Raw genomic sequence first — 15,373 nt, forward strand, 5'->3', positions numbered from 1 at the left:
GCTGCTCATTATATGTGGGAACTGATTGAAGACTGTTGGAAAAGCATTCCCCATGAAGCTGGTTGAGAGAATGCCAAGAGTGTACAAATCTGTCATCAAGGTAAAGGGGGCTACTTTGAAGAATTTAAAATATGTTTTAATTTGTTTAACACTTTTTTGGTTACTACATGATTCCATATCTGTTATTTTGTAGTATTATTCTACAATGTAGAAAATAAGAAAAAATAAAGAAAAAACCCTTGAATGAGTAGGTGTGTCCAAACTTTTTGACTGGTACTGTATATAATATATCATTTATAATTATATAATATAACATATATACCTACATTCAAAGTCACTGTTTCAGTCCAGGAAGATGGATGGGGATACGAGTACAAAATAATGTTTGATGAGGTTATAATACTGCCACATGAAAGAGAACCCCAGCTGGGGGAGGGCAGAGGGCACAGCACCCAGCGGGTACACCATCCATCTCCTCTTCATCAACTTCATGGTCATGGGTCTTGTCACAAGTTAGCTATGAGTAACGGATGAAGCTAACCAAGGAGTTAAACCTTTCTAAGTCCTTAGTTAGCATTAGCACAATAAGGAAAACGTCTCTGCTCCGTCCACACCGTTCTGTCTCTAGGTTAAATTTTCTTTCTCAGTCTTGCTTGTGCTTCTAACATTTGTGTCTAAACCTCTTCTTGTTCATGATGAAATCATTGTTTTCCACTGAGTGGTTTCTTCTACTTTTGAGGAGGTGGGATCCAACACATGTCGTCCTATATTGTCAAGAACATTCAAGCCAATATATTCACTCACCCTGATAAAATATGTTTTCTGTGATTTTGCTTATTATCTGTCAGAGAAAATACGAGGACATAGAGACCTCACATTTCAACAAAGGAGGTCAGATTGGGTTATCATACCGAACTCCTATTTCTGCCCAAGCAATCCATTATAGTCCTACTTTGCGCACGCTTGTTTGACACAATGGTAAATGCCTCTTATCTATTGCCAACAGTTTATTATTGCATACTGATAGATCATTCTTCTTCTGTCACATGCAACAAAGCACACTCCTCCCCCTCTATCGTGTGAGTGGTTTAAAGTTGATCCTCTCCAACTCTGATTGGTCGGCCAACTTCTGCTCAAAGACAAAACCTTCATATGACTCCTCTCTTTATGCACGAGGATCAGTGAGTCAGAATAGAGGTAGGGACACTCCTTTAAAACTGTAGCTGGAAATCAGCAAGAAGAGGAGGGTACCGTGCTATGGAGGTTGCCAAGAACAGCAAAATACAATTTGCTTAGATAGGGGATGGTGGAGATTCCCATGCTTAAAGGTTGAAGGGCCTGCATCTTTGGAACATTTACGTTTTTCTCATTTGTAGCACGTACTGAAGGAAATGGCTATTTCTTGGATTTACAAAGTTTGGATCCTACTCTTACCCATTGTTGACTGCGCTCTGTCCAGTTATTCCGAAGACCAATGCAGCTGGAGGGGGAGGCAAGTATCACTTCATAACGATTTATTCAAGTTTGATTTGTTTTATGGCAAACTTCAGATTTTTTTCTCAAATGTAGGAAGGTGCAAAATAAAATTGCTTTTTTATTCATTCTGAATGTACTTGAAGACTTCCGTTCAGCTTTGGTGGTCAATTATCAGACGTTAATGGGATCAAGACCAGACAGTTGTTGGGGGCAATTAAATGTTTCCAGTGCCTTTGCAACAAAGTATCACGCGCGCTTTGGGGTTACAGTCTTGCAGAGTGAGATAGTTTAACAGCATAACACTCTATGATTTAAAAAAAAAATGTTAATTCCACATGGCACAGACGCGGTCCTTCGGTGACCAATAGGCGGCACTCCTTTTTTTCTCCTTTTTTTTCTGCGAATGGAAACCTCAGTTCAATGTGCATTTTGAAAGAATGTTTTAATAGTTTTCAAACGATGCACTTAAAATGAGTGAAATGCACTCCATGCAAAATCGCAGGCTTGAAAGGTTAATCTGTCATTCATTTTAGCCCGATTTCTTTGATGTTGCAAGCTCTCCCTCAGTCCCTCAAGTTTCCCCCACATCTAAAGCCCTACACCAAAACCACATATCCTGCAAGGTTTAGTGCAATTTCCTTACAAGCGGTATATTGGTGACTCCAATTTTCAAGAGGACAACTTCTGAGGTCTAGTCTGTTTGACTTGGAGGTCATAGAAGTCCACTTGTATAACTATCTCCTTTCTCTCCCTCCATCTTTCCATCCCACAGTGGTTTGTCCCAGCAGCAAGGCAGTGTGGAGCAGATCTCCCTCCACTGTTCTGAGGGTGCTCTGGACTGGCTTTATCCTAAGGGGGCGCTCCGCCTCACCCTGTCCCCCAGGTTGCCCTCTGCGGCAGTGGGGCCTGGGGGAAGCAGCTCGGGCCTGATCACGGCCTGCGTCAAGCCCTCCGAGCACTTCCACGGGGCCCAGCTCTACTTGGAGAGAGATGGGGTCCTGGAGCTCCTGGTAGGGGACCGTCTGGAGGAGTCGCCCCCAACACGGGTGCGCTGCTTCAGCCGCCTGCCCGGCGAGAAGGTGGCCCTCTTCCTCCAGGCCACTCCCCACCAGGACATCAGCCGCCGCATTGCATCTTTCCGCTACGAGCTGAGAGGGGATTGGACTGTGCGCCTGTCACTCGACTCAAACCCCGTCAGCAGTAATGAAGGTGAGTTGGACCTAGGAGGGAGGCAGCCATGTTGGATCAGTCTGGGTCATGGAAGTGTAATTTGGGCTGAAATGGATAAACATAAAAGCGTGACCTATAAAGATTTCTCTCAACGCAAAGCAAGGAAAATAGTGTTTGAATATGCTCCTTGATAGTCGATGGGCCTTACAAACAACTTTTAGAATTTGATTTAGCTCAGATTCGATGATTCAGTTCTCCTCTCCCCCACATATTTCCTGTATTTCTCTTTGTGTGCGTCTCTGAGTCATATTCCATTATATTTCGTCAAACCCCCCCCCTAAAGATGTTTCCGTACAAACAGACCTGCTTTTTGGTGTTTATTTTCTGTTTTCTCAGTGTCCAGGCAGAGTAGAGTGGGGGAAGTGTCCTCTAGTTTCCCTGGAAGCATAGGCCTACAGGCCCTGTCCCCTGGTTTTGATTTGAGGGCGAATGGAGAGAGGAGGGGGAGTGTTAGGGGGGGGACAAAAGCTCAGTATGTGGAGCCTTCTCTCCAGAGTTTACAGCTCCTTTCAATGGAGAGTGTTCTGAGATTACTGCCATTGCCTTGGCGACAGGGAGACCTCTGCCCCAGCTGAGATGCTCCCCTCTTTTGTTGAGCGGCCCCTCTTTAAAGAGGCTTGGTTCTAGGAATACACCCCCCCCCCCCCCCACTCTAGAGTCTACACACACACAGTTATTCTGGTTGGGCATGTGGGGAGGTTCTCTATGGGCCAGGGAGGAAGCAGGAATGTCATTTATCAGACATTTTCACTAAGAAGAGGAATGTGTGGAGGGGGCAACTAGGTGGGTCGGGGGTTGTACTTCTTGGAACTTGCAAGGCCAGCAACTTGCAAGGCCAAAACAAATGCCAGGGTGTTTTTGTACAATGCAGTCAATTCAATGAAGCCAGGGTTTGGTAGTGGTGTGTGGGTAAAATCACTGGGGAAGTCAAGCCAGGAAAAAACCTATTTTGTGATAATTGCGTTGTTTGCTCTATAACCCATCTATAACCCATCTATAACCCATCTATAACCCATCCATTCATACACCACCGTGATGGACAATAAGGCAGAGACAACAAAAAGACAAGTCACACATTGGTGGAATAAATTCATCCACACACACCTTTGTTTCATCACAAAACCGGTGAGCAACGTGCATCTGGTGAAGTCCATAAAGCAAATATTGCATGTAAAACAGTTGCTTAACCATGTTGTAGGTCGTGTAAAGTTAATGTTTCTAACAGTTACAGCAAGTCAACACAAAGAAAACAGGAGCACTGCCTCTGCTATTCCAGCACCATTTCAACTTTTTTTTTTTTAATATTTTTTTTTTTAACCAGGTAGGCTAGTTGAGAACAAGTTCTGGTTTACAATTGCGACCTGGCCAAGATAAAGCAGAGCAGTGCGACACTGACAACGACAGAGTTGTTACACATGGAATAAACATACAGTCAATAATACAATAGAGAAAGTCTATATACAGTGTGTGCAAATGAGGTAGGATAAGGGGTGTGACGCAATAAATAGGCCATAATGGTGAAATTATTACAGAATGGCAAATTAAACACTGGTGTAATAGATGAGTGTGCAAGTAGCATTTACTGGGGTGCAAAGGAGCTTAGTAAATAACAATATGGTGATGAGGTAGTTGGATGGGCTATTTACAGATTGGCTATGTGCAGTGATCTGAGCTGCTCTGACAGCTGGTGCTTAAAGCTAGTGAGGGAGATATGAGTCTCTAGCTTCAGTGTTTTTTTTGTAGTTCGTTCCAGTCATTGGCAGCAGAGAAATGTAAGGAAAGGCGAGTGGATTTTACGACGGAAATGAAGCGAGGGCCAGCCAACGAGAGCATACAGGTTGCAATGGTGGGTAGTATATGGGGCTTTGGTGACAAAACATATGGCACTGTGATAGACTGCATCCAATTTGCTGAGTAGAGTGTTAGAGGCTATTTTGTAAAGGACATCGCCAAAGTCAAGGCTCGGTAGGATAGTCAGTTTTACAAGGCTATTTTTTTTTTAGCTTTATTTTACTAGGCAAGTCAGTTAAGAACAAATTCTTATTTTCAATGACTGCCTGGGAACAGTGGGTTAACTGCCTTTCGGTTACTAGTCCAATGTCCTAACCACTAGGCTACCCTGCCGCCCCACATGTTTGGCAGCATGAGTGAAGGATGCTTTTTTGCAAAATAGGAAGCCAATTCTAGATTTAATTTTGGATTGGAGATTCTTAATCTGAGTCTGGAAGGGGAGTTTGTAGTCCAGCCAGACACCTAGGTATTTATAGTTGTCCACATATTCTAAGTCAGAACTGTCCAAAGTAGTGATGCTGGATGAGTGTGTAGGTGTGGGCAGCGAAAGAGCATTTAAGAGCAGTTGGAGGCCACTGAAGGGGGGTGTATGGCATTGAAGCTCATCTGGAGGTTAGTTAACAGTGTCCAAAGAAGGGCTAGAAGTATACAGAATGGTGCATAGAGGTGGATCAGAGAATCACCAGCAACAAGAGCGACATCATTGATGTATACAGAGAAAGGAGTCGGCCGAGGATTGAACCCTGTGGTACCCCATAGACTGCCAGAGGTCCTCCGATTTGACACACTGAACTCTGTCAGAAGTAGTTGGTGAACCAGGCAAGGTATTCATTTGAGAAATCAAGGCTGTTGAGTCTGCCGGTAAGAATGTGGTGATTGGACAGGTCGATGAATACAGCTGCACAGTATTGTCTCTTATCGATGGCGGTAATTTAGGACCTTGGTCGTTTAGGAGCTTGAGCGTAGCTATGACCAGCTCGGAAACCAGATTGCATAGCGGAGAAGTGCGATTCTAAATCGTCTGTAATCTGTTTGTTAACTTGGCTTTCGAAGACCTTAAGGCAGGGTAGGATAGATATAGGTCTGTAGCAGTTTGGGTCTTGAGTGTCTACCCCTTTGAAGAAGGGGGTGACTGCGGCAGCTTTCCAATCTTTGGGGATCTCGGACGATAAGAAAGAGAGGTTAAACAAGCTAGTAATAGGGGTTGCAACAATTTCAGTGGATACTTTTAGGAAGAGAGGGTCCATATTGTCTAGCTCTGCTGATTTGTATGTGTCCAGATTTTGCAGCTCTTTCAGAACATCAGCTGGATTTGGGTGAAGGAGAAATGGGGGAGGATTAGGCAAGTTGCAGTGAGGGGTGCAGGGCTGTTGACCGGGGTAGCCAGGTGGAAAGCATGGTCAGCTGTAGAAAAATGCTTTTGAAATGATCAATTATTGTGGATTTATCGGTGGTGACAGTGTTTCCTGTTCTCAGTGCAGTGGGCAGCTGGGAGGAGGTGCTCTTATTCGCCATGGACTATACAGTGTCCCAGAACTTTTTGGAGTTAGTGCTGCAGTTTGCAAATTTCTGTTTGAAAAAGCTAGCCTTAGCTTTCCTAACTGCCTGTATATATTGGTTATTAACTTCCCTGAAAAGTTACATATTGTGGGGGCTATATCTGTTCCTGGTTCTGTTTTTCTTTGAATGGGGCATGCTTATTTAAGATGGTGAGGAAAGCACCTTTTATAGAATAACCAGGCATCATCTACTGACGGAATGAGGTCAATATCATTACAGGATACCCGGGCCAGGTCAATTAGAAAGGCCTGCTCGCTGAAGTTTTTTAGGGAGCGTTTGACAGTGATGAGGGATGGTTGCTTGACCGCATCAAATCAGCAAGGCTATATATATTGTATATGATTAGCCGAATACAGTGTAAACAAACTTAAAGATATCAACTTTTTAGTCCAGTGTTGCTAAGTAGAAAAAACATGTTGACATACCCTACTTGTGGACTAGATGAACACCAATGCCATCCTCCTTGCTTTCATGTTGGCACAAGGGTCTGACTGTCATACAGTAGTGTACACTTTTTTTATGCCCTAGGGGGCTTGCTAGCGTAACTTTCTCGCATGTGCAACAATGAACCAGCTAAGTTAGCTTGTTAGTTAACGTGAGCCTGCTACATATTGAACTTCAATCGTCTCAAGTCAGTGGCAAAAGGAATTCATTTATGTTTAGATCAGAATAGCAGTTATAATCATTGGCCAGTTTGGAGAATAAGTAAAAACACCAAGTCCATCCATGGCAGATTTTTAGCTAGCTAGGTACTTCAGGACAACTATTTTGCCTCCCTATGTGGGCCTTTTGCTGCACCAGAACCACCAACCATTGAGCTCAGCTCAATGCTGATTGGCTAATTATTTATAAACAAACGTATCAACTGAGGCCAAATACTTGCTGGCATCAATCAATCAAAATGCTTCGGCGGCAACATGTCCCACTATTTTTGTCCAGAATATCTACACATATCTACAGAGAGGTGCTGTTTCCATCTCTTGGATGACATCTCCAGTAAGATACAACCAATTGCGAATTGAAGGAATATTATGAAAACACAATGAGACGAAATTTGACCAATACATTTTTTTTGGGGGGGGGAGCCTGGCTTCGCTTGGCATCCACAAATACACGCCACTGGCTGTGAATGAAGCCGTCACAACACCTAGCAAGGAAGTGCTTTCTGAAAAAGTGTAGAAGTGGTGCTCTGCCCATTTAAATCCTTTAAAGTTCTCCACCCTCCTCTCTTGGCCCTGTCTGGTTGTCTTTGATGAGGTGTGGGTGCAGACACCCTAGCAGGATCTAGGTGGGAGGTAGGGTGGCTGATTTCATTTGGCTTTAAAAACGTTTGGGGCCAGTGGAGTCTCACACCTTTTTAAGTTTCACTGGCCTTCCTCTCCGAACCGCAAAAGTAGCCACTGTCTGAACACTGCTGTGTGTATCTCTCTGCATGGTGGTTTGTTCTGGCTATTCATATCCCGCCTCCAGAGCATTTGATCTTCTTTATAAGCTCATCTCCACCCTTTTTTTGTGTCCTTTATGTGTGCAACAGGATAGGTTAAAGCTCAACTTTTTTTATATTTTTTTTACATAAAGCTTTGAAATATAATAACTTAACCATGTCATACCTACTTTTTGGTTTTATGTGATTTACAATCTCAAACAAGGGAGTAGGCGAAGAGTGGATGGAAGTGGCATTGTTTGATTAGTGGAGCTCCAACTGACTGGTTCTTTCTTTCCCCTCTCTCCCCAGGTGCCTGCAGACCCTGTAACAACACAGAGCTCCTTATGGCTGTCTGCACCAGTGACTTTGGTGAGCTCCTCTTTTACAACCTCCTGTTGTTGTCCGGGCTGCCGTTATAACATGCCAGGCAAGGAACAGTTTGACAGGGGTGTGGACTCGAGTCACATGACTTGGACTGGAGTTACAAATTGGATGACTTGAGACTCAACTTGATACCGAATAAAATAACTTGACTTGGAGCCTCAAGATGGGACTTTGACTTGAGACTGATGACTTGAAATTATCTGGCCAGGGTTTGTCACTTATTTTGTGGCACTTCAAGAGCAAAAAAAATCAAACAAGCAATATATCATGACAGGTCAACCAATAGTGGTCGAGTCTTTGAAAGCTGCATCGTCTGAAGATTTATGGCGATCCGCTCTCTACAATTTGACATTTTGCGCTTCACCTGATCCAATAGCTGTACAGCAAATCTATTCACAAATCTATTCTCTATATCGATCAGTGGTTCTCAAACAATCGCTGCGCAAATGTGGCGTGTCATTACAGCCATAAATGGTGATGCATTTTCAAAACGGAAGATACTGAGCTTTACATGTGCATATTGAGCTTAATGTCATTGGAGACTCGGACTTTGACTTCCATGTGACTCGAATAATAGTGACTTGGTCCCACCTCTACAGTTTTGTGTCACTGCATTTTCTACCCCAATTCAAACTTCATTTACTTCAATACAAAATGGCTAGAAAAGCCAATCAGTTTCAACCAAAAAAAGTTATAATTTTGTGTCACGATTCAGGAACTACAAATCGGTTGTCGACTCATCTTAAAGTCAGGGTACCCCAGCTCTAAGGTTGGGCTGACAGTGATCCAAATTCTCATCCCCCAGAAATATGCAGAGGTGAAACTGAACAACTTTTTCCTCCAGTGCCCTGAAGTTTCCCTAACCCCCCTTCTCGAGATACTGTAGTGGACTAATCCCAACCCCACCCCCCCGAGACAGTGCAGTGGACTAATCCACATGGCTCTAATTCAGACATAATTGGGCTGAATTATGCCGGGATTATGGAACTGTTCCAGGAAGTTCTCCAATACTCATTTAACTGACTCTAATTAACATTAGCCTCTGATGGGCTAGGATCCTAGTTACTTCTTTATTACTTCAGCTGTTTTTTTACAGCGAAAACATGACTGGTTTCCCAGCAGTTTCAAAAATGTTTTTAGAAGGTGAAAAAAAAAGTACATTAATTCAAATATATTTCCTCCAACTTAGTCAACATTTTGTTGAATTATGATCTTTATATTTGTAACTGCTGTTACAAACTAATAAATAAGAGCTTGTGACTAACTGGTGTCTCTTCTCCCCCACAGTGGTGCGTGGTAACATCGAGGCGGTGGATGAGGACAGCGAGTTACGGGCGGCGGTAATAAAGGTCAGCACCACCCGAGTATTTCGCCAGAAATATGCCCTGTTCACCGGGACAGGCCGCCTGACCCTCTCAGGCGAGATCAGGACCCTGCTGCAGTGTGGTGTCCGGCCCGGGGCAGGAAGCTTCCTCTTCACCGGCCGCCTACACTTCGGCGAAGCGTGGCTGGGCTGCGCGCCCCGCTACAAGGACTTCCTCCAGGCCTACACTCAGGCCAAGTTGGTCCAGCAGCTACCCTGTGAACTGGCTGTGGACTGAGCAGACCACCCCAAATCTCGGCTGACTACTTCCCTGTAATAGGGCTTGCCTCACAATACAGCCTTAACTCAATCAACCTGTCCTCTGGTTTGCAAAACCTCTGAGTGAAAGGTGAGGAAGATGGAAGCTCACCCGATGGTGTAGCTTCTTAGTCTTCCCCAAAGGACTGTCCATGCCCAACTCCTCATTCATAGCAACATTCACAGTGCAATATGCAGTCCTGTGGCAATATGAAGAACACCGTGGGGACTAGATGAGATTAAATAATTTGGCACGGGACACATTTTCCGGATGCCAATATGCTTATTCGGAATTGTCAGAAGAGCTTTTCGTAACAATGAGCAACAATTTGTCAGGCATGGATTCAAAGCTATTGAGTGTGACTTTGTCTTTTAAACTCAGGAAACTATGTGAAAAATTATGTGGTGAAGTTGATCTGTTTTAGAAGTTACACAATTGCTATTCCAGTAATTAACCACAAGGCTGTGGTGTTCTTCTATGGTAGTCTTCAAAATGGCCACTCATTTTATTCAATGTTTTTTGTTTGGGAAATCTACCATTTTGTGTCCAAGATGTTTGCACAAATGTGTAGTTGAAACAAACAATGGTGGACTATTCTTAGTGTTACGATTCTTTATTGGAGATTAGGGAGGGGATTTCTCTTTTTCAATTTTATATATATTTTTTTATCGTAATTTGCACTAAGGGAATGATCTGGAAAGTCTTGATGCTGCAAGCACTGAAAACCAAAATGAAAAGCTGATTTTATGTAGCATAGAAGAGTTGTGATCAGAACATAATATATGTACAGATATTGCTAGCACATCTTCATGCTAGGCTAGGGCTGGCACATGTTAGCGCTAGTGTAGAAGGTTCAAAGCTCACTTCGCTCTAGTGCTGTAAGCACTTTCACAACATTAGTCAACTCAGAGAAAAATAATCTCAAGGTACACACAGGGCAATTCTGCCCTTTTAGAACCCTGCATGAATATTTAATGAAGTTTTTATGATGCTGCTGACTTCCAAGATTTCATTGTTATCTCAGTTTGTTTGAAAAGTTTTATATGCTGATTTATTTTAATTTGAAACTGTTTTTCCAGTTGAATATAATTATTTTGCAGTAGTGTTTCCCATTGTAGCCATTTTGTAGTCATTCATACCCATTTTCCACATAAAAAAATTGCCATCTGTAAGCCTAAGAAAGCTGTCTGCAAAATTCTAACAAAACGGATGTCTTGATATTGAGATGCTGTAAGGCCTACTGGCCCAGATTTATGTCATTGTTACTGTATTAATGGGAGTTTGAGGACATTTTTTGTTTGTCAACAGTTGTAGTCCCACAACAGCAATATTCCCCTCTGTAAAAGTCCAATGGAATATGTCTCAAAGCTGGCAGAAAGAGTTGCAGTAGCGATCTAATTTTCACAAGCATGTGTCCGAAATGTTGATCACCATGTTGAGCCGTGGAAACCTCAAGCAATTTTGTCCAAATATCAATACTGAATTCTTCAAGCAATATTCAATGTATTTGCGTAACAGTCTTTATACCAGTTTTGGGGTAAGCAGTAAGTATGTCTGGGATAAGTTACGAGGGGGACAAAACAGGTCTGTTTGGCAATTCTGGTCATCAAAAGATGTCACGTCTTATGTGCACTAATCGATGAAGGAAGCGATTAATATCAAATTAACGTAATGTGCTGAAGTGGTATATAAAAAGAAATACGCAATACTGCCATGTCTGCTGATATTGTCAATCTGTTTCTGTGTGATTTTTGTGTTCATACCAATGTGAATGTTAATATGTAAATAAGAACATCTAAAACAATCTACTTATGGAGGGGGGGGGGGGGGGGCATTTTTCATTATTGTGGAGTGTTTATGTTGTCTGTGACAAAGTCTGAAAAGCCCATTTGAATCTCATGGATTTTTCTTGGTTGCTTCTTCCACTAACTTTTTTTTTATAGTAAAGTTATATAGTTATAGTTCTCTCTCTCTCTCATGCACACATCTTTAAAACATTAGGCTAACTGAGACTACAGATGACCATGGTTGAAAAACAAGGCCCAATTTCAAACCACAACCTCTCAGTTGTCCCTTGGATATATGTGGGAGAAATACTAACAATGTTAAGTCACTATAAGTGTCCTTAATCCTGATCTCTAAAGGGCCCAAAATGAATTGCTTGAATGAAAGCGATTTAGAGGGGTGCAAACAGACCTAACGGGTTGCAGGGAGGGAGGGAGAAAAGGACGGTTGGAATTTGGGTTGTGCTCTGACACCCACTTTCAGGAAGCAATACATTACCATTAAGGGAGCAGTGTTCGGAGCGGGCTGGGAGGAATGGAGATGCCGCAGTCGCTCACTCTGTCCTCATGCCAGTCAGCCAGGTTTAAAGGGTTATATACTCCCCTCTCAACCAACAGAAAGCAAGACTGAACACAGTGTCTTAAATTAAGTCATTTTGTTATGTTAAAACCTTATTCTAAAATTGATTAAATCGTTTTTCCCCCTCATCTATCTACACACAATACCCCATAATGATTAAACAAAAACAGGTTTATAGAAATGTTTGTAAATAAATAAAAAGCCTAGTCTCTTCATGAGTATGATTCTACAAGCTTGGCAAACCTGTATTTGGGGAGTTTCTCCCATTCTTCTCTGCAGAACCATCGGGTTCTTGGTCACCTCCCTGACCAAGGCCCTTCTCCCATCAAGCAAGATGCAGTAGATGTTATCGAGTACAGTATATACATATGAGATGAGTAATGTAGGGTATGTAAACAAAGTGGCATAGTTTAAAGTGGCAAGTGATACATGTATTACATAAAGATGCAGTAGATGATATAGAGTACAGTATATACATATACATATGAGATGAGTAATGTAGGGTATGTAAACATTATTTTAAGTAGCATTGTTTAAAGTGGCTAGTGATATATTTTACATCAATTTCCATCAATTCCCATTATTAAAGTGGCTGGAGTTGAGTCAGTGTGTTGGCAGCAGCCACTCAATGTTGGTGGTGGCTGTTTAACAGTCTGATGGCCTTGAGATAGAAGCTGTTTTTCAGTCTCTCGGTCCCTGCTTTGATGCATCTCTACTGACCTCGCCTTTTGGATGATAGTGTAGTAGTCTTTGAACTGCATTCTCACGTAGGTATTCCTCTTGTCCAGATGGGTTAGGGCAGTGTGCAGTGTGGTTGCGATTGCATCGTCTGTGGACCTATTTGGGCGGTAGGCAAATTGGAGTGGGTCTAGGGTGTCAGGTAGGGTGGAGGTGATATGGAGGTGGAGGTGATATGGTCCTTGTCTCTCAAGGGCGGCAGGGTAGCCTGGGGCGGCAGGGTAGCCTAGTGGTTAGAGTGTTGGTCTAGTAACCGGAAGGTTGCAACTTCAAACCCCTGAGCTGACAAGGTACAAAATCTGTCGTTCTGCCCTTGAACAGGCAGTTAACCCACTGTTCCTAGGCCGTCATTGAAAATAAGAATTTGTTCTTAACTGACTTGCCTAGTTAAATAAAGGTAAAATAAATAAAATAAAATAAAACTTCATGATGACGGAAGTGAGTGCTACGGGGCGGTAGTTGTTTAGCTCAGTTACCTTAGCTTTCGTGGGAACAGGGACAAGACTGGCTAGGCCACTCCAGGACCTTGAAATGCTTCTTACGAAGCCACTCCTTTGTTGCCCGGGCGGTGTGTTTGGGATCATTGTCATGCTGAAAGACCCAGCCACATTTCATCTTCAATGCCCTTGCTGATGGAAGGAGGTTTTGACTCAAAATCTCACGATACATGGCCCCATTCCTTCTTTTCTTTACACGGATCAGTTGTTCTGGTCCTTTTGCAGAAAAACAGACCCAAAGCAGGATGTTTCCACCCCCATGCTTCACAGTAGGTATGGTATTCTTTGGATGCAACTCAGTATTCTTTCTCCTCCAAACACGACGAGTTGAGTTTTTTACCAAAAAGTTAAATTTTGGTATCATCTGACCATATGACATTCTCCCAATCTTCTTCTGGATCATCCAAATGCTCTCCAGCAACCTTCAGATGGGTCTGGACATGTACTGGCTTAAGCAGGGGGACACGTCTGGCACTGCAGGATTTGAGTCCCTGGCGGCGTAGTGTGTTACTGATGGTAGGCTTTGTTACTTTGGTCCCAGCTCTTTGCAGGTCATTCACTAGGTGGTTCTGGGATTTTTGCTCACCGTTCTTGTGATCATTTTGATCCTACGGGGTGAGATCTTGCGTGGAGCCCCAGATCGAGGGAGATTATCAGTGGTCTTGTATGTCTTCCATTTCCTAATAATTGCTCCCACAGTTGAATTCTTCAAACCAAGTCTCTTACCTATTGCAGATTCAGTCTTCCCAGCCTGGGAAACAATTTTGTTTCTGGTCTCTTTTGACAGCTCTTTGGTGTTGGCCATAGTGGAGTTTGGAGTGTGACTGTTTGAGGTTGTGGACAGGTGTCTTTTATACTGATAACAAGTTCAAACAGGTGCCATTAATACAGGTAACGAGTGGAGGACAGAGGAGCCTCTTAAAGAAGAAGTTACAGGTCTGTTTGAGCCAGAAATCTTGCTTGTTTGTAGGTGACCAAATACTTATTTTCCACCATAATTTGCAAATAAATTCATTAAAAATCTTACAATGTGATTTTCAGGATTTTTTTTCTCATTTTGTATGTCATAGTTAAAGTGTACCTATGATGAAAATTACAGGCCTCTCTCATCTTTTTAAGTGGGAGAACTTGCACAATTGGTGGCTGACTAAATGCTTTTTGCAATACTGCATGTCTGTAAACACACCAGCCAGCTGGTCTGCGCATGCTCTGAGGATGCGGCTGGGGATGCCGTCTGGGCCTGCAGCCTTGTTTAAATGTTTAAATGTTTTACTCACATCGGCTGCAGTGAAGGAGAGTCTGCAGGTTTTGGTTGCGGGCTGTGTCAGTGGCACTGTATTGTCCTTAAAGCGGGAAAAAAAGTTATTTAGTCTGTCTGGGAGCAAGACATCCTGGTCCGTGACGGGGCTGGTTTTCTTTTTGTAATCCGTGAGTGACTGTAGACCCTGCCACATACCTATTGTGTCTGAGTCGTTGAATTACGACTCTACTTTGTCTCTATCCTGACGCTTAGCTTGTTTGATTACCTTGCGGAGGGAATAGCTACACTGTTTGTATTCGGTCATGTTTCCGGTCACCTTGCCCTGGTTAAAAGCAGTGGTTCGCTCTTTCAGTTTCACTCGAATGCTGCCATCTATCCACGGTTTCTGGTTTGGGAATGTTTTAATCGTTGCTATGGGAACGACATCAATGCACTTTCTAATGAACTCGTTCACAGAATCAGTGTATTCGTCAAATGTTGTTGTTGGAAGCAATGCAGAAATATCCCAATCCACGTGATCGAAGCAGTCTTGAAGCGTGGAATCAGATTGGTCGGACCAGCGTTGAACAGACCTGAGCGTGGGAGCTTCTTGTTTTAGTTTCTGTCTGTAGGCAGGGAGCAACAAAATTGAGTCGTGATCAGCTTTTCCGAAAGGAGGGCGGGAGAGGGCCTTATATGCTTTGCGGAAGTTAGAATAGCAATGTTCCATGGTTTTACCAGCCCTGGTTGTGCAATCGATATGCTGATACAATTTAGGGAGTCTTGTTTTCAATTTAGCCTTGTTAAAATCCCCAGCTACAATGAATTCAGCCTCAGGATATGTGGTTTCCAGTTTGCAAAGAGTCAAATAAAGTTTGTTCAGGGCCATCGATGTGTCTGCTTGGGGGGGAATATATAAGGCTGTGATTATAATCGAAGAGAAATCCCTTGGTAGATAATGCGGTCGACATTTGATTTTGAGGAATTCTAAGTCAGGTGAACAGAAGGACTTGCGTTCCTGTATGTTGTTATGATCACACCACAT

At 43.0% G+C, this 15,373-nt stretch overlaps 1 protein-coding gene across 1 annotated transcript; it reads left to right on the plus strand.

Moving 5' to 3' along the window:
* Positions 1-1,165: 1,165 nt before the first annotated feature.
* Positions 1,166-11,184, plus strand: LOC124039239 (meteorin-like). The gene is made up of 4 exons (XM_046355149.1): positions 1,166-1,492; positions 2,249-2,685; positions 7,793-7,852; positions 9,155-11,184. The coding sequence occupies exons 1-4, from the start codon at positions 1,392-1,394 to the stop codon at positions 9,466-9,468; spliced, it is 912 nt and encodes a 303-aa protein (XP_046211105.1). The 5' UTR covers positions 1,166-1,391; the 3' UTR covers positions 9,469-11,184.
* The last annotated feature ends 4,189 nt before the right edge of the window (positions 11,185-15,373 follow it).

Source organism: Oncorhynchus gorbuscha, linkage group LG07 (genome assembly GCF_021184085.1).
Source record: "Oncorhynchus gorbuscha isolate QuinsamMale2020 ecotype Even-year linkage group LG07, OgorEven_v1.0, whole genome shotgun sequence".
Lineage (NCBI taxonomy): Eukaryota > Metazoa > Chordata > Actinopteri > Salmoniformes > Salmonidae > Oncorhynchus > Oncorhynchus gorbuscha.

Bases quoted from the DNA above. Each gene is read 5' to 3' on its own strand.
- LOC124039239 (XM_046355149.1), top strand. From the start codon at position 1,392: ATGGCTATTTCTTGGATTTACAAAGTTTGGATCCTACTCTTACCCATT. The intron at 2,686-7,792 runs GTGAGTTGGACC...CTCTCTCCCCAG, and splicing joins CCCCGTCAGCAGTAATGAAG to GTGCCTGCAGACCCTGTAAC. The intron at 7,853-9,154 runs GTGAGCTCCTCT...TCTCCCCCACAG, and splicing joins TGTCTGCACCAGTGACTTTG to TGGTGCGTGGTAACATCGAG.